The sequence below is a fragment of the Lampetra planeri genome, chromosome 14, assembly GCF_965212315.1.
Source record: "Lampetra planeri chromosome 14, kcLamPlan1.2.h2, whole genome shotgun sequence".
Taxonomy (NCBI): Eukaryota; Metazoa; Chordata; class Hyperoartia; order Petromyzontiformes; family Petromyzontidae; genus Lampetra; species Lampetra planeri.
Window position 1 is genome coordinate 10,120,363 of NC_136120.1, and position 18,896 is coordinate 10,139,258.

Below are 18,896 nucleotides of genomic sequence, written 5' to 3' on the forward strand. Positions count from 1 at the left end.
GGGAGTCTGGCTCGACTCGAGTCTCACGCTCGCCCAGGAAGCGTCACCACCGTGGGTGCCGGCACGCTGTGGCCCGCTCTCTCCCGGAAGCGTCGCCAAGCGGCCCACGGCTCGCGCTACGACCACCACACACGTAGCACGACGAGGCGTGAAGATTCCAAATTAGACCAGTACGGTGGCGAGATGTTAACTACCTCGCCTGCTGTGCAGGAGTTTGAATGTCTCTGTCCCCGTGGTCACGTGGATTTTTCTCTGGGTTCTCCGGTTTTTCTCTCCACATTTAGAATCAACGCCACGCGTTTAGAGTATTTGGCTGCCCTAGATTTTCACGTGATCATAGTTTATGATCGTTTATTGTTTAAGTCTCACTTTTTTTATCTGGGATCCTTTTTGTCAGTAGTTCCTGGGATCCTTTTTTTCAGTAGGAGGCAATGTTTCTGTGTGTAATTCCAACCGAGTAATTTGCAGGTAATGTTTCAGTGTTGGAATAATTTGGGCAATACCAGTTACATTGCATGAGGAAACACTTACAGAACAGGGGGAGGACTCAGAAAGGCAGGAATCAAACCTAGGAGCTTCTTGTTGTGTGGCGCGATTGTCATCACTGCTACTCTCATCGGCAACTTAACTTTGAGCCAGCTGTAGTAATAGGTTTTTACCCTTTCAACTGGTACAAAAAGTGACACCTTTATACAAGGCATCATGTTTGCAAATACCACAACACAAGCAGTCAAAATGCAAACAAAAAGAAACAAATCTGATGATGATAATGATATGCACTGTCCTTGAAGTTGATTGGTCCACACCCGAGACAGCTTTCCTTAGAGCCCAGTCTCCATTGGTGTTGGACCAGATGACGCCAAAAGGCGTACAACTCAAAGACAGCGCACTATCAGAATATTGAGAGCTCGGGGTAAGCATTTAACTATGAGACCTCCTTTACCAATGGCAAAATATAGTGATAGGTTTTTACCCTTTCAACTGGTACAAAAACTGACACCTTTATACAAGGCATCATGTTTGCAATAACCACGACACAAGCAGTCAGCTGAGCCAGCTGGTCCACAGTTTGTGTGAACTCCGCATCGTTTAACGTTGGGCGCGTGTGTCTGTCACGTTTGATACCTCTGTATGCGCTTGAGGTTTTGCTTTCGCACACGCACAGTAAGATGCCACGGGGGCCACGTGCCGCAGCGTGGCCTGTGGGGGCTCAAGAGGGTTTTTCTCGCCCCTGGCAGCGAGCTGCAGGCGGCCGTGCGCGACGGCCAGGAGGAGGTGGCGAGGGCGCGCGCCGAGCTGGGCAGCGCCAGGGAGAAGGGCAGCCGGGAGGGCGAGCGGGCGCTGTCTCTGCTGGCGACGCTCAAGCAGGCCGAGAACGAGCTCCGTCACAAGACGCAGCTGGGTGGGCGCCAGCGCCTGGCGGAGCTCCTGTTTAGCATGCTTCGCTGCACCCGTCACCGCGGGCCAGTTAACGGGGATCCCCAAGACCCGTTCGGACATCCCTCATCGACGTAGTCGGCTGTGACCAGGAGTGGAACTAAGGTTTTCAAGTTTGCGGCGCGGTGCACATGGCACTGTGCCACCGGTTCTCACCCCCGATATCCGTGACTTTAACCGTCACGGCTCAAATAAATCCCTGCTACTTTGGGCGTACGCAGAATCTCACTGTGGCGGCGGGATCTCAAAAGGGGCCGCAAAGCCGATCCACCGGTTCCCCGCCAGTGAGCGCGTCGAGACGCGGCGATGCACGACGCACACTCGCGCGTGAGTGAGGATGGGGGCGGGGACACGTGGCCTTGATTGGCGATGGAGGGGGGGGGGGGCGGTAGGCACCGTCTCAACAGGTTGATCGTCGTCCTCGACGTGGCCCCCGCCTCCCCCCCGCAGCGACGGAGCTGCAGGACAGCCTGGCGCGCGGCCTGCAGCAGGCGGGCGACACGGAGCAGGAGCTGGGGCGGGCGCGGGCCGAACTGCAGCGCGAGCGCTTGGCGGCCGCAGAGCTGAGCACGGAGCTCCGCGCCACGGAGCGGCGCTTGCACGCGGAGCTGCACGAGAGGGACAGGCGGCTGCAATCGATGGCGGAGAGTCACGGGTGAGGGGGGTGTAGGAGCGCGGGGTGGGGGGGGGGGGCCTTGCAAGGCGACGTTTTTTCACGTCGCTTGCCGCTCGCCACCGACCCAGCGGAACCACTTGCATGGCCGTTGAGACGCTTGGCAAGCGAACGAGCGTTTGGTTTGCTTCCAGGTAGAAATTCTTAAAACGAAATGGGTTGTGTGGTTATTGTTATAAAGACAGGGCAGATGATTTGGTCATGGGTTTGTGGTGGTGGTGTGAGGTGGCGTGGTGGTGTGAGGTGGCGTGGTGGTGTGAGGTGGCGTGGTGGTGTGAGGTGGCGTGGTGGTGAGAGGTGGCGTGGTGTTAGGTGGCGTGGTGGTGTGAGGTGGCGTGGTGGTGAGAGGTGGCGTGGTGTTAGGTGGCGTGGTGGTGTTAGGTGGCGTGGTGGTGTGAGGTGGCGTGGTGGTGTGAGGTGGCGTGGTGGTGAGAGGTGGCGTGGTGTTAGGTGGCGTGGTGGTGTGAGGTGGCGTGGTGGTGAGAGGTGGCGTGGTGTTAGGTGGCGTGGTGGTGTGAGGTGGCGTGGTGGTGAGAGGTGGCGTGGTGTGAGGTGGCGTGGTGTTAGGTGGCGTGGTGGTGTGAGGTGGCGTGGTGGTGTTAGGTGGCGTGGTGGTGTTAGGTGGCGTGGTGGTGTTAGGTGGCGTGGTGGTGTTAGGTGGCGTGGTGGTGTTAGGTGGCGTGGTGGTGTCGAGGTGGCGTGGTGTGAGTGTTTGAGGGTGTGAGGTGGTGCAATGCGGCGCTGCGTGCTGTGTGTGCCGCTAGTCAGCTGCGCGGCTCCCTGTGCGAGAGGGAGAGGGAGGTGGAGGAGCTGCAAGTGGAACTGGAGGAGCGCCAGCGGGAGCTCATCGCCAGAGCCACACAGGTACACGTCGTGCAGCTGCACAACGCCAACAACACGGGGGCAGCCTCTTAGTGTTCACATGGCTCCCCCTGGACTGCAGATTGTAAGCGGATGAATCGGAGTGTTTGGATAGAGGCAGCCAATAACTTGTCCCAGCGGGGGTCGAGGTCCGCCTCTGTGGAGGAGGCTCGTGAAGGACGCTGCTGCTGCTACTGGGCAGTTGGAGGCAGTCGCCCTCCAGCAACAACGGAGGGCAGAGGAGCGACGCTCACAACAACAAGCGGAGCGCCGGGCGGCTAAAATGCAGCAAGTTGGCACAGTAGGGGGCACAGCTGGTCTATCTGCCAGTCATCTCAGTCGGTCAACCCATGGCGCCTGGGTCCGTCCCTTGACCTCCTGTCAGCGAGCCTTCGACACATCATGTGGGCTCAAAGTGCACCTGGCCTGGCACAGACGCCGTGGTGATGTCACCGCCACTTCATGGTTCAAATGGCAGCTATTGTTGTATGTTCTACCTCTGTTCTGCATGGGTTTCCTTCAGATTAAAAACATACAATGTACAGTAAATAGATTTGGCGAAACTTTTCAATGTTGAAAAATTACCTGCAAATTACTCACTTTGGATTGAACATAGCAACATTGCCGCCTACGCTACAGGGAATACACTGTTTCACATCGATTTACGATCATGCAATGTTGTCGAGTTCTCATGTGACACCGTTGTTTTTACACTGATTTCTGTTCGTTTCAGTGGTGTACTTTCTTTTGTTTTGCTTTCGTCATTTTGGTGGCCCAGGCCACGATTGCAAATGAGACTCTATCCTGGTTTCTTTTTGTTTCGCCTGCTTAAACAAAATCAAATCAAATCTCGTGCGAAAACTTAACAAGAGCCTCGGTAAGACTCAGTAGGGCTTTTCTGGGTATACCAAGCAAAATAATAATAATGACATTTAATGTAGTGGCTTGTTAATAGATGTTTTCATCCATTGGATATCCGGAGCGTTTGTTGTGATTTTGCGCCTTCTGAATAGAGGTCATGATTGTCGGAGCACGCGGATTGAAACGCGCGCGGCCAGCAGCTCCCCGCGTCACCACGGTGACGCCCGAACGCGTGTGCGTGTGTGTGTGCCCTACAGCTGTCGGAGCTGGAAGGGCGAGTGAGCGAGCAGGTGGTGTCGCTCCGCACGGAGGTGGACGCAAAAGAGGAGCAGGTGCTGGCACTGACAGCCGACACGAGCTCACGGAGCGCGTCGCTCACGAGCTCGCGCCACTCACGCGCCACGTCTCCCGCTCCGCGTGCTCCGCACACGCGAGGCCACGTCGTACATCACCACGCAGATTGCTTTCAGCATAATGTTAAAAGGGCAAGGACACTTTTCGATTTAAAGCTTCTTTCGTGACTGCAGGGATTCATCTTCTTGGTTCTCTCGGTCAAGTCACGTCGAAGGGAAATAATAAAATAATAAAAATGAAACATAAAATGATTCTCACGACGTTTCGGCCACAACGCAAGCAGCGGTCCCCGACAAACCTGGTCTTCACCTGAGGACGGCTGCTTGCGTTGTGGCCGAAACATCGTGAGAATGATTTTATTATGTTTTATTTTTATTATTTTATTATTTCCCTTCTACGTGACTTTACCGAAAGAACCAAGAAGAAAAAAGAGCAAGGACACTTTCTTTAGTTCTTAATAGCCACTCTTGATGATGAGAGACAAGGCCAAAGTGATTTCCTGCTCAAATTGGGGCATTGGTGCTCATCTCTTGTTTAAAGCCCTGTGCCTGTGGGTGAAATTCCACATTCCTAAGATGGGAGCGGATCTATCCATATGACAAACCCTGTTGGCTTCCTCATGAAGTGTTACTCATTGACCACCCGAGTTCTCTCAAGAGGAGGCATCCCGTGGCTTCTATCCGACGCGTGTTCCGGCAGAGACGCACTCGGGAGGGTTACCCAGCAATGCCGGGTCTCTGGGCTCCGTGGGCGTCACGGGGAGGGGGGGTCCCACACACCGGGAGGCTAGAGCGTGGAACGCGCGCCCTCTTGCTTGTGCCGTCCACCCAGCCCGCCGTGAATTCCTGTCTCTCTCCACTGGACGCCGGCCGTTTCTCCTGCCGAGTCTTCCCCTAAGAGCACCCAGAGTATTGTCCTGCTCACTGCGGCCCAGTTAGGGTTGCTGCCTCTTCCACAGCCAACCAACCCTCCTCGGATTTCTCAGTCAGCTTAGGCCTATTAACAACGTTGTGGTATCCTGCGATGCATTTTAACACAATGCCGGCACCATGCCTCCGTACAAATCGATTCCTGCCACCCAAACACGGATATCGATTCTTGGACTGTCCGTGCGTGTGAAACCTGGGCTGCTGACGACCCTAGGCTGGGACGGGGGAATTGCACATTTTACCGTCAGTCAAAGCGTTTCTTGAAAAGTCAACTTCGGCACTCGTTCTTTGATCGCCTTCGACAACGTCACCTGAATCCATCCAAATCACCACTTCACCTGGGGGACCAATAGAAGTCCGGCAGAGATGTTGAATGAAAATTTGACGCTTAAAAAAAAAATACAAGTTGCAGTGGCAGCACCAAAGACATTGTGGGCTCGGGCTGACACCAACAGTTCTGCCACCACCATGCTTGCCAACGTCACTCTCTCCCAATCTTGCTTCTCAAAGATCTTGCAGATGCAGACAAGATGCGAGCAGCTGAACACCAAGCTGAAGGAGCAAACGGCGGAAGGTGAGAAGAACCGTGCGCTGGTCGTCACGCTGCAGGCCAAGTCAGAGGAGAAGTCTCAAGCACTGACAAGCCTACGTGAGGTACAAAGACAAAGATCACCCGTGTAGCCTTTAAAAGACCGTTGTTGGGGCAAGTGCTGTTGGCGAGCCACCGATGAAGGTCGGTAGAGCACCACATCCAGCTGCCTTTGTCTCCCCAGCGCTGATGTTTTTACACACCGCACCAGATGCTCATTAAGGCTGGGAGGGCGGCAGCGCAGTGGTGACACTCGGCGCCTCACTGCAAGAAGGGCCTGGGTTCCATTTCCAACTCGGGCGCCTTTCAGTGTGGCGTGTGTATGTTCTCCCCCTGTTCTGCAGTGTGAGTGATAGTGTGTGGCGTGTGTATGTTCTCCCCCTGTTCTGCAGTGTGAGTGATAGTGTGTGGCGTGTGTATGTTCTCCCCCTGTTCTGCAGTGTGAGTGATAGGTGTGGCGTGTGTATGTTCTCCCCCTGTTCTGCAGTGTGAGTGATAGGGTGTGGCGTGTGTATGTTCTCCCCCTGTTCTGCATGGGTTTCCTCTAGATTCCCCAGTTTCCTCCCGTAACTACAACAATCATATAATGTAAGCGGTATTGGCCAAACATCCGAAATGTGGAAACGTTACCTGCAAATTACGGCACTGCGCTTATGCACGTAGCAACTTGGCACGCTGCGGCGAACAATTGGAAGGAGCTTCTTGAAAAAGTCTTGAGACTCGGCGATGCCCTCCTGGGTAAACGGGCGGAGGAACAATAGCAATAAACAGGTCCCTGTGGGGTGGGCTGGTAGGAACGAACAAATGAATGGCTATAATAAAATGAAATGGCGGGGGTACGATACAAAGGGAGAGTTTGAGGCCTAGTTCTAGGCTTTAGGCCTAGCTGTAGGCTTTAGGCCGCTGTGAGTTAATTTTTAATTTAAATGTTTTAATTAAAAACTATCTCAGGGAATTATAAGGGAATGTTACACTTGTTTAGCCAGGAAAGCCTCACTGAGTCTAAAGGTTTTTGTAGGGTCCTGCCAAGTGTTTGCAGTAGGGGGCGATGTTGCTACACCTAATCCGACATCGGACGGACGGACGATATAATCTATTGTAGGCTGGTTCACTTCGTTCCTACCAGTATAACGCTCACCACGTCTCCCACCAGGTTTGCCTGCAGCTGCGCGCCCGCGCGGAAGGGTTTGAGTGCCGCCTCGTCAACTTGCAGAGGGAGGTGGAACGACTCCACCAGGAGATCGAGGAGAGGGAGAGCCTCAACAGAGAGAAGGCATGCAGCGATTTTACATTTCACCCCCAAAAAAAAACATTTAACGTGAAAAAAAAAAATCCCCTTGGGGTGCAACGCCTCGTTTGCAAGGGAGTCTGCCGGGATGTCGGTTGATTAACACGTAGCGCACACGTGATGGATACAACAATCCCCCGTATATCCTTAACTAGACTGTTAGGACAAGTGCTGTTCGCGAGCACTATGAAGACCAGCACGGCACACGAGGGGGTGGGTGGCCAGCACCATGCCCGGCCGCCTTTTTGTTCTTAGTGGCGATGTTTACACACCATACCAGGTACCCATTTGAGGCTGAGTCGACATAGAGGAGGCCCAGGACCGGTCCAGATAATCGTCACTGATTTTGGTCGGGAGCGGGAATCGAACTCGGGTCCTTGGGTTCGTAGTGCAGCGCGCTAACCCCCACACTACCGCTCCCCAATGTACACACGTGTAATGAGCGACTTCCGCGACACGTCGTGTCGAGGGTACTTCTTCTTTTATTTCTTACACGGGCACAACACAGGCCAACCTTATCCTTCTCTGAGTACAACACTTAGATATTAACGTCTCTACTGGCTACACACACGGCCGATCACTCGGCGCGGTCTCACCGCCCTCACTCGGCTACGCCGCTGGCTGGCGGCGTAACGAGGATGGCGATGGAAGCCCCACGTGGCCGGACGACGAAGAGAGATGACGGCGAGTAGCGACGCAGTCCGAGAATCCACCAACGAACCCCGAGCCCCGGTCCGACCCCCGCTTATATCTCCCCAGGCGCGGCTAGGCTCCGCCTCCGGCCACGCCCTCTCGTGGAACCTTCCAGCAGGTTCCCGGAGCATCTCGGCCAAACCCGCCCATTACCTTTGCCCCAGATTCGTCTCCCTCTCGGATTGGATGTTGTCTTAGCGGTGCCCGTACCCGTGCTTCCCTTTCCCAGCCAGCAGGTGTCATCATGTCATTACACACGTATACACTCACGTACACACAGCAACACGTAGTACACGTACGCATGTACGGTGCACACACACACAACTGTTACGACTTTGGGACCGAAGAGTAGAGTAAGTGCTGGAGTATAAGGAGAGATGTTGAGTACGGGCGGCATTTAACTTAACATCAATTTGTAGAGAATCGATGCCCAGTGAGCCATAAGGGTACCATAGTGGTCTTAAGTGAGTTTTCAAATCCATTACTTTTTAACTACAACTAAGTTTATCTGGTCCTTAATACGGGAGTTAAACCATCGCCACTACCTCGACCCTCACCAACAGCATCGTGCCCCCGCCGCCGCTGCATGCCTGCACACGACACGTTCATGTGCCGCTGTGTTCTTCATAACAAATGTGGGACTGGATCTGCATTGACGTGCGCGCGGATGTCGTCGTCGTCTTCGCAGGACGAGCAGGTGTGGCGTCTTGCCGAACAGCTGGGAGCGTCGCAGGCCAGAGAGACGCAGCTGCAGAGCGAGGTGCAGCGAGAGAGAGAGCTGCACCAGCAGCAGCGAGCGGGCAGCAGCGAGCAGGGAGCAGGCAGCCGCCCTCGGCAAGAGGTTGGGGCGCGAGTGCGCACGGCTGAACGCGGCAAATTTTGCACCGTTATCTGCGAAACATTGTGCAACTGTCCATAACTCGTGATATTTTCATCCGAAGTTGAGCTACAGTGATACCTCGGTTCACGAACTTAATTCGTGAACTGACTCTGGTCGTGAACCGAATTGGTCGTGAACCGAGGCACATTTTCCCATAGGGTTCAATGTAAATCCGGTTAATCCGTTCTGACCTTATTTTTTTGGTTTTTGAAGCACAAAAATATGAAACAAATGACAATACACATTACTGTAGTACTGTACAGTATAGTAATGTATAAAGAGAGAACACTAACCTTGCTTGAGATGACTTCTGGCATGGAGGAAGGCAGGTGGGAGGCGGGTGGGAGACAGTAAGCACTCAAACGGGTGAACTGTACAATACAGTAAGTACAGTATTGTACAGTACAGTAGTACAGTACTGTATGTGCTAAAAAGCACACCAAAAATCAAAGTCACTGAAAGTGTCTTCACAGTACTTCTTTCTGTGTCTCTGCGTCTCTCCACGATCTTCCTACAGGAAGTCACGACCACGTGACAGCCTGGAATTAGCATAAAAATGGCCGCGGCTCCTGTTCGTGAACCGAAGCGGAGTTCGTGAACCGGAGCAGATTTTTATGAACTTTTCTGTTCGTGAACCGAGTTGTTCGTGAACCGAAGCGGAGTTCGTGAACCGGAGCAGATTTTTATGAACTTTTCTGTTCGTGAACCGAGTTGTTCGTGAACCGAAGCGGAGTTCGTGAACCGGAGCAGATTTTTATGAACTTTTCTGTTCGTGAACCGAGTTGTTCGTGAACCGAAGCGGAGTTCGTGAACCGGAGCATATTTTTATGAACTTTTCCTGTTCGTGAACCGAGTTGTTCGTGAACCGAAGCGGAGTTCGTGAACCGGAGCAGATTTTTATGAACTTTTCTGTTCGTGAACCGAGTTGTTCGTGAACCGAAGCGGAGTTCGTGAACCGGAGCAGATTTTTATGAAATTTTCTGTTCGTGAACCGAGTTGTTCGTGAACCGAAGCGGAGTTCGTGAACCGGAGCAGATTTTTATGAACTTTTCTGTTCGTGAACCGAGTTGTTCGTGAACCGAAGCGGAGTTCGTGAACCGGAGCAGATTTTTATGAACTTTTCTGTTCGTGAACCGAGTTGTTCGTGAACCGAAGCGGAGTTCGTGAACCGGAGCAGATTTTTATGAACTTTTCTGTTCATGAACCGAGTTGTTCGTGAACCGAAGCGGAGTTCGTGAACCGGAGCAGATTTTTATGAACTTTTCTGTTCATGAACCGAGTTGTTCGTGAACCGAAGCGGAGTTCGTGAACCGGAGCAGATTTTTATGAAATTTTCTGTTCATGAACCGAGTTGTTCGTGAACCGAAGCGGAGTTCGTGAACCGAGGTATCACTGTATTTGATATAAATTTACATTACGATAAATCCTGACTTAAATTACTTGTATAAACTTACATTTTAACACGTAGGCCAATATTATTCATAATATAGGTTTTTGGGTCAGATCGCATTATTTATAAATGTGTCGTAACCCTCCACCACCCGACATATATTTAAACTAGCTTTACTAGCCGGCTTCGCCCGAGACTTGGATTCTTGTCTTGGATTAATACACGGCCTGCGCGGAGGGTGGGGGGTGGTGCGTGACGTCAGCAGGCACACTGCGTGACGCTGTCGCATGTGGGTGACATCACAGATGTGACGTCACTGCTCACTATCCATTATTGCGCCCCCCCCCCCCCAAAATACAAAAGTCTATTGTTATACGTTTTGCATTGTGTACAGTCTGGAAGCTACCCACATGCCAAATTTTCAGTTTGTTGCATGTCAGGAAGTATGCTAAACATTTTGAACAGACACATTCACAAATTGCCCTTTTATATATATAGATGTACGTTCTAGATTTGAAGCTTTCGTGACTGCAATGATTCATACTCTTCGTTCTTTCAGTAAAGTCACGTAGGTAAAAAATGAAATTAAAATTAATAAAAAATAAAACAAAATGTACGTATTTTTGAGCACATCTCATGGAACAAAATAACGTCAAGATTCGGGTGGGTTTTGTGTCAGGTTTCCGATTTCCGTAGATAGTTGGTCGTATAACGGGGTCGACGAGGCGTTACGATTCACGTGGAGCGGTGGACGTCACGGCTCGTTGACCGCACGAGGGCACCGCACCGCGACGAGCACGTGGTCACGGAACGATGAGGGCCTCTCTCACCCCGGCGCTACGACCACCCCACACGCAGCACGACGAGGCTGTGAAGACTCCAAATTAGACCAGTACGGTGGCGAGATGTTAACTGCCTCGCCCGCTATACAGGAGGTCGTATGTTCAATCCCGACCCTGACCCCCACTATATATTTCGAGTTTGGATGTCTCTGTCCCCGTGGTCACGTGGATTTTTCTCTGGGCTCTCCGGTTTTTCCCTCCACATTTAGAATCAACGCCACACTTTCACAGTATTTGGCTGCCCTAAATTTCACGTGATCATAGTAACAGGACCCTGCGGGGTGGACTGGTAGGAACGAATAACCAAAGAATATAAACATAATGTATTATTACACTTGTTTAGCCAGGAAAGCCTCACTGAGTCTCAAGGTTTTTGTAGGATCCTGCCAAGTGTTTGCAGTAGGGGGCGATGTTGCTACACAGACGGACTGACGGACGATATAATCTATTGTAGGCTGGTTCACTTCGTTCCTACCAGTATAAAATCGTTTATTGTTTAAGTCTCGAGACTTTTTTTTGCCTGGGATCCTTTTTGTCAGTAGTTCCTGGGATACTTTTTTTCAGTAGGAGGCAATGTTTCTGCGTGTAATTCCAACCGAGTAATTTGCAGGTAATGTTTCAGTGTTGGAATATTTTGGGCAATACCAGTTTACATTGCATGAGGAAACCCTAACAGAACAGGGGGAGAACTCCACACAGACTCCAAATGAAACCAGTACGGTGGCGAGATGTTAACTGCCTCGCCAGCTGTGCAGGTTGTGGGTTCGATCCCGACCCGAACGCCTGTATATTTGGAGTGTGCATGTTCTCCACGTGGTCGTGTGGATTTTTCTCTGTGTTCTCCGATTTTTACTTTCACATTTAGACTCAACATGCGTTTAGAGTATTTGGATGCTATACATTTCCACGTTATCAGACATTTATTTGAGCTATCATTTGTGGCCAGGTCGTTTCTGACATAGAGCTCATGGGTGCCTTACCTGGTTAAATAAAATTAAAATAAAATTTTAGTTTCAGTACAGCGTCGTTGCCACAACTGTTCTTCACCTTTATGTGATGTCATGTTGAAGCAACTTTGAATTTATTTGCATTTTACTTGAGTATTTATTCACAGGAATAAGATTAAATGTAATTTATATCTGTATTTGTAAATAAACACGTTTGTTCTTGATTTAGTTTGTTCACAGTCTTTGGTGTTTCAAATTCAGGTATTTGCAATTAATATTACAACACATGCGTCTTTGTTTTTCAAATTAATAAAATATATTTAGCTATTTTCTGAAATACATTCGCGTTATTTGTGTCTTGTTTTATCTGCATGGTACATCTCGCTGTGTATGTGCAGGATGACAATTTCAAAGGTAAGATAAGCACGATATTGCCCACATGCGGCTCAATCCGACTAAAATTCGGCCCAGGCATTTGTAAACACACCGGCTAAAATTCGGGCTGTGGGCAATTATTTATGTTTTTTTTAATCCTTTATATTAAGTTCGCTTGCTTGCTTAGGACCGTGCAAATCTTTCAATCGTTTTTTAACCCACTTCCCGTGATCCAATCGAGCTGACATTTTCCACACAGACTCGTTGTGCGTGACAATTAATGTTTCCAAAATTTTACACTTTTTAGGACAAAAATATATTTAATTACCAATTGCTTAATGGTGCAATGCAATCATCTGACCCATAGGTGGCAGCCATCTCAAGCCAGAGGACGAGAGGACTCTAGCCGCCACGCATATAAAGGATTTATAGTGAAAACTTTGTTTTTACTGGTTATACTTATTTTAAATGTGTTGTGCAATGACAAACTGTGTTCGTACTAGACTTGCGATGTGACTGGCTGGCGTGATTTTCATTGTGAATCGAGGTTTTTGGCTTGGATCGCCTAAATATGCAAATGTGTCGTTAAACCCGCCACCACCCGACAACAGCCAACTTCTTCTCGTTTCTTTCGGTAAAGTCACGTAAAATTGAAATAATAAAAAATAAAACATAAAATAATTCTCACGACGTTTCGGCCACAACGCAAGCAGCCGTCCTCAGGTGGAGAACAGGTCTGTCTTATTTTATTATGTTTTATTTTTATTATTTTATTACTTCCATTCTACGTGACTTTACCGAAAGAGCCAAGAAAATGAATCCCTGCAGTCACGAAAGCTTTACATCGAAATTTAACAGCCGACTTAGTAAGGTTTGCGGACGTAAACGTAACGTGCCAATTTCGTTACGAGGGCAGCAAAACGGTTCTGCTGTAGAGTAAAACCCACGACATTTACAATTCAAGTACAAAGCGAGTGCGTTGTTCACATTACACGATAGACCGTGAATGGGTGACATCTCGCTGTGGTTGAGTTTTATTGCCGTTTCGTTTGCTCTTCGAGGGATACGTCACGATTTATCGCGATACTCTTCATACAACGATATTCGTGATATCGCGATATTCGTAATTTCGTGATATCGCGATATGCATGATATCGCGATATTCGTGATATCGCGATATTCGTAATTTCGTGATATCGCGATATCCATTATATCGCGATATTCGTGATATCGCGATACTCGTCGCGACCCCCCCACCCCCCCCGTGCTGAATCCGTGACGTAATCGCGGCGCGCGCCCTGATGACGTCACGCGGAGCTTCGAGAGAAGATGGCGGCGAGAAGGCAACTCGGGTAGAGACACGGAGACAACAGAGACACGGGGAGAGACAGAAAGAGACACGGGGAGAGACACGGAGAGAGACACGGGGAGAGACACGGAGAGAGACACGGGGAGAGACACGGAGACAACAGAGACACGGGGAGAGACAGAAAGAGACACGGGGAGAGACACGGGGCCAACAGAGACACGGAGAGACAGAGACACGGGGAGAGACAACAGAGACACGGGGAGAGACAACAGAGACACGGGGAGAGAGGCACGGGGGAGAGAGACACTGGGAGAGAGACACGAGGAGAGACACGGGGACAGAGGTACGGAGAGAGAGAGACACGGGGAGAGACACACAGAGACACGGAGAGAGACACTGGGAGAGACTTGGGGAGAGACACTGGGAGAGACAGGGGAGAGACACGGGGGCAACAGAGGCACTGGGAGAGACACGGAGAGAGACACGGGGAGAGACACATAGAGACACGTGGAGAGACACGGGGAGAGACACGGGGACAGACACGGGGAGAGACACGGGGACAACAGAGACACGGAGAGAGACACGGGGACACGGGGAGAGACACGGAGACAGAGACACGGGGACCACAGAGACACGGATTATTGATTAAATGTGGCAGGGAATGGGGGTCGTTACGGAATGTGTTGGTGACCAAAACAATGTACAGCAGTCAAACTGTGTTGTTGACGAGCGACTAAGGAGGGTAAATAAACTAAATAGACGCAATTTCGATTTATAGCTTTCGTGACTGCAGGGATTCATCTTCTTGGTTCTTTCGGTAAAGTCACGTAGAATGGAAATAATAAAATAATAAAAATATCATATCATATTATGTTTTCTTTTTATTACTTTATTATTTCCATTCTACGTGACTTTACCGAAAGAACCAAGAAGATAAATAGACAATGTGTTGTCGTTATCGGCTGTATACACGCTGCTGCTGCTGTGTGCTGTGTACAAGTTGCTGTGCGTGTGATGCAGCCCTCCCAACTATTTGGGTCAAAGACACAAAAAAAACCCAAAACAATGTCTCTCTCTCTCTTATTCTTCTTTGAAAAGTTGCCGTGGGTCGAGTAATAACGGAGTGACGGCCAATGAATGGGACGCATCCGAGAGCGCGTACACACAAGACCGAGGGGTCGTGAACTCACGTGCAAGATACTACGACTACTACACGTGATTGTTATACAACCTTGCAGGATTATGCTGCAGAAATTACATCTTTACATTGTTTCATTTGGACACAAGTCACTGGTGAAAGGTCTCGCCGATGGCGACAATTGGCACGGACAGAGTTGTAATCGGCGAGCGTGAAGACGGTTCTTCTGGAGCTGAGAGCAAGGTTATTTATGATGATGAGGTTGTGGTGTGATAAGAGGTTGTGGTGTGAAAAGAGATTAGTCAAGGCGATGATTGGAGGGAATTCCAATGGGGACAGCGAGAGAGTAAGCAGAATGTGAAGTGTTGTTGTCAGTGTTGAGCCGGTGACATGCAAGTCGGTGACATGTAACTTTGTGATATGTATTTCGTGACATTGTTACTCGCTGATATGTACCGCTCACCCGCCGTGTTCTTTTTTACGTTGCAGATCTTTGTAAAAAAAAATACAGTTCCACGAGCAGGGTGCAAAGTCACCTCTTCTCACTTGCCTGGGCGATCATGCAAAACCCCGGCTTCACCGGCTTTTCGTTTGGCATTGCCAACTCGTCAAGCCAGCCTCCTCCACCGCCCCTGACAAGTCAGCCAAGCTTCGAGTCTTTTGGCCAAAGAAGTTCCTTACCATTCAACGCCCTCTCCAATCATGGAACCGCCTCGCATCCGTCAACGTTCGTTCAGCAGCCACCAGCCTTTAGCCAGTCGAGTAATAATTTTTCTCAGCAGAGCAGCGCGTTTCAGCAGCCTTCCAATGCGATCTTTGGTCAGAGCAACACTGGAGTCTCCTTCTTTCAGCCGGCAGTCCCGTCCTTTGGTCAAACAAGAGCCCCCCCGGCTTTTGGTCAGACCTCGGGATCCAGCGTCGCCACGAGACAGTCTGTTGGCTCTGGGCTTAATGGACGTTTAGGAGGAGACGGCATGAACGCGGGTCAGAGTGCGTTCTTCGGCCAGCCCTCAAGCCAGGCAAGGCTCGGTGGTTCACTGTTTAATGCACCACCGAGTCAAGGCTTTAGTCCTTTAAGGATGAGCTCTAATAGTCTGTTAGGTGCAAATAGCTCTCGGCAAGCTGGAATCGGTAATGCCAGTAGCTCAACATTTTCCAGCCCGTCCCGAAATACATTTTTTCAGTCCTCGGTTGACACTGCTTCACAACTTCCATCCACCAGAGTTGGTCAGTCCGGAGGTGTGAGCTATCAACAAACGGGCAAATTAAATTTCGGCCAGCCTTTTGATGAGAGTAAAAAAATGATCCCCAACATCACCTTGCAACGTTTCGTGGTGAACAACGAACAGCCGTCTCCGAACAAAGGATCTGACCATCCGCCCACCGGTTCTGGATTCGCGAGGTCAACTAACATGGCCAAACCTTTTGACATTGCCCCAGAGGGTTTTGGCTCGTCTGCACGCTTCGGTATTGAAGTGTCCGTGAACCAGGAAACCGGTTCCAGGCAGCCTCTGGTTGCCTCCAGAGGATTAGGAGCAATGCCTTTCAGTTTTAGCAAACCAGATGAACACAAATCGCACCACGTATCAGAAGCTTCTGAGAGGAAAATTGCAGATGCGGCGCCTGACACCGCTACGTTTAGATTTACAAACCCCATTACATCAAACGCCAGCAGTGGTGGAGCCACAGGTTTCACATTTAACCATCCTGATTCCAACAGCTTATTATTTGGTGCAAGGAAGGAGGAGGAGAAAGGTACCGGACTCCCGTTAAACAAAGAACGTTTCGCGGAACAGAATTTGTCCAAAACCGAACACTACAGCGCTGAACCATTCCCAAAGAGTGACCGCGAGAGCGGCTCTGCGTCCGGAACGTTGTTTGGCGCGTCTAAAGACAGGAGGTTCGAGGAGAGGAAGCGATCTCCCCAGGGTAAGGAGAAGAGCGACAAACCTCCGCTGAAGAGGACGGGGCGCATGGCTCAGAGGGGAGGGAACCTCTTTAGCCGTGCTTTGCAGGACGCTTGCCAGGGCAACAAGAGAGAAAGGGCGTCGAAGAGACCGCTTGATTATGACGACAGAGACAAGAGTCGTGCAGATAAAGCTGAACCCTCCACCTCGCGGGAGCACGCTGAGGCACCCGGGACAAAGAGGGGTGCAAGGAAGCATCAGGGTTACGAGAAATTGAGGGTGGACGAAGACAAACCGTTGGCGCATCGCCACGCAGAGCGGGAGTTGACGAGGATGAGAAGCAGGGAACCAAAACCAGGGAAAAAAAGCAACACAAAGGACTCGAGCCTCGCGGTCGTATTGACAAAGCAACAAGTGGGGAGCGTTGCGAAGGACGTTGAAGACTCCGCGGCTAACGTAAGCGGAGCAAGAAAATTCCAGGCGGAGAAAATGAAAAAGGACTCCGTTTCGCCTCGTCATGACGTCGCCGAGGAGTCAAAAAAGACGAGGATGGAGGCTTCACAACGGAGAACGCGAAGAGGTGAGATGAGAGCAGCGGTCTCCCCCACATTGCCTCGTCTCTCCTGTGTTGCTCGCCTGTCTCATCCGTATCTCTTGCCCCCTTTTCCCATGTCTCATTTCCCCGTGTCTCTCCCCCACATCCTTACATCTCTTGTACAACTCTCCTCATCTTCCTGCTCTCTTCTGCCCTGTATCTTCCCCACCTTCTTTAAATCTCTGCATCCCTGTATAGCGACATCGCGGGCTGTCACTGTGTAGTGCCGGCCCGAGAGAGGCTTGGTCAGCACCGATTGTTTGCGCTGGATGGCATCATGCTTGGCGTGTAGTGCCAGCCCTACAGGATAGGGTGTCGAAGTGCTGGCCGTAAGAATGGGGTTACTAAAGGTCATGGCACTCTGGTTGACCCGAGAGGACACCTGACCGGTTAAGTCTATAAAGGGGCCCCAAGTGGGGGCTCGGAGTGGTCACCTGGTCGGGGTCCAGATCCTGCTCGAGGATTCTGGAAGGTGGTCCAGATCCTGCTCGAGGATTCTGGAAGGTGGTCGTGGCCAAGGGTGGAGCCAGCCACGCCGCAGAGGATATAAGCCGGGTCCCCCGTGAGGGATCGGCGTTGTTGTTCATCCTGAAGAAACCTTCGTCTACGTACTACGTTCTACAAGTCTCCAACACGTGGACCCGGACCCGAGCTGTGGTCTGGTCCGTTGTAGTTAGTTACGTTGTAATTAGTGTAGTTAGCCTTGTGGTAATAATAATCAATTTATAACGCGCGCAAATTTGCGGACGTAACGGCCGCAACTCAAGAGGCGCGGAGCCAAGCTCAGAGTCGCTCAAAAGCGTGGTTATAGAGGTGAGTTTTTAAGTCTCTCTTGAAGGAGGCGATTGAGGTGATGCTGCGAATGTGCAGAGGGACGGCGTTCCAGACTGTTGGGGCTGCCACCGAGAAGCGGCGCATAGACATGACCATCCTGGATCTTGGTATCAAGAGGAGGTCGTGAGTCGCGCTGCGCAGGCATCTGCCGTGTGCTGAGCTGCAAGTTGTCAATAATGAAGAAAGGTACGGCGGGCAGGCAGATATATAACAACCATAGGTTGTTATTTTGTTAAGGGGCAGTTGCCCCGTGTGTTGGTGTTAAATAAATGTGTTGCATCCAAGAGTACGTCTGCAACTGGGTTGAACCCACTACACCTGTAACTTAAGATTTAATAACCAATCGTGTTGTCTAATTGGATTACTCTGTAATTATTATAATTCGCTTTCATCATAGTTCAACATTTTATTGGAATTTCGAGAGAAGTCATTGATATCCATAATATAAGTTTTTTTGGGATAGATCACGTACATATAAATGTGTCGTTAAACCCGCCACCACCCGACACAACCAATTAGTAAGGTTTGTCACGTAAACAGAACATGCCGATTCGTTACTAGTACAGCACACTGGTGTTTTTGGAGAGTAAATCCATAACATTTTAAATTTGAGTACAAATCTGAACCATTATTATTCCCTGTATGCTGGCAAGCTCTATCAGAGATGCCTGCACGTAGCAAGCGGCCTCTGCCTTATTAATCCGCCCTGCTTTTGAGTTTGAGTTCCTGCTTAACCGTGGTCTCCCTCTGCCTGTTTGTTGGTTTGAGGATGAGCCCAATGTTCAAAGTGAGTTCCTGCTCACATAAGCACTGAGGTGGTGCTTGTCCCGCGTGTGCAGCCTGGGCCGGTGGTGGAAATTCCTCATTGCTATGACAGGACGAGTATTTCCATAGGGCAATCACCGTTGATAAAGTCGAACTACATTTTCTGACGTCAGTGATATCATGGGATGAGAAAAGAAGTTGACAATGTAAATTGTATTTCTCAAGTCTG

At 50.3% G+C, this 18,896-nt stretch overlaps 2 protein-coding genes across 4 annotated transcripts in view; both read left to right on the forward strand.

The window, feature by feature from the left end:
- LOC144722358 (uncharacterized) overlaps positions 1-11,968 on the forward strand; it is a 38,490-nt gene extending 26,522 nt beyond the window's left edge. For both annotated transcript variants that reach the window (XM_078600549.1, XM_078600550.1), the window contains exons 20-27: positions 1,239-1,402; positions 1,888-2,092; positions 2,875-2,974; positions 4,090-4,164; positions 5,626-5,769; positions 6,858-6,977; positions 8,374-8,526; positions 10,635-11,968. In XM_078600549.1, coding sequence (XP_078456675.1) covers positions 1,239-1,402; positions 1,888-2,092; positions 2,875-2,974; positions 4,090-4,164; positions 5,626-5,769; positions 6,858-6,977; positions 8,374-8,526; positions 10,635-10,655 — 982 coding nt within the window. In that variant the 3' untranslated portion in view covers positions 10,656-11,968. The remainder of the gene's footprint in view (positions 1-1,238; positions 1,403-1,887; positions 2,093-2,874; positions 2,975-4,089; positions 4,165-5,625; positions 5,770-6,857; positions 6,978-8,373; positions 8,527-10,634) is intronic.
- Positions 11,969-13,407: 1,439 nt separating this feature from the next.
- MCM3AP (minichromosome maintenance complex component 3 associated protein) overlaps positions 13,408-18,896 on the forward strand; it is a 51,827-nt gene continuing 46,338 nt past the window's right edge. Inside the window, exons 1-2 of one of the 2 annotated variants that reach the window (XM_078600552.1) lie at positions 13,408-13,471; positions 15,056-17,053. In XM_078600552.1, coding sequence (XP_078456678.1) covers positions 15,127-17,053 — 1,927 coding nt within the window. In that variant the 5' untranslated portion in view covers positions 13,408-13,471; positions 15,056-15,126. Of the gene's footprint in view, positions 13,472-13,960; positions 14,171-15,055; positions 17,054-18,896 lie in introns of those variants that run through there. The other variant, XM_078600553.1, reaches the window with a different exon arrangement.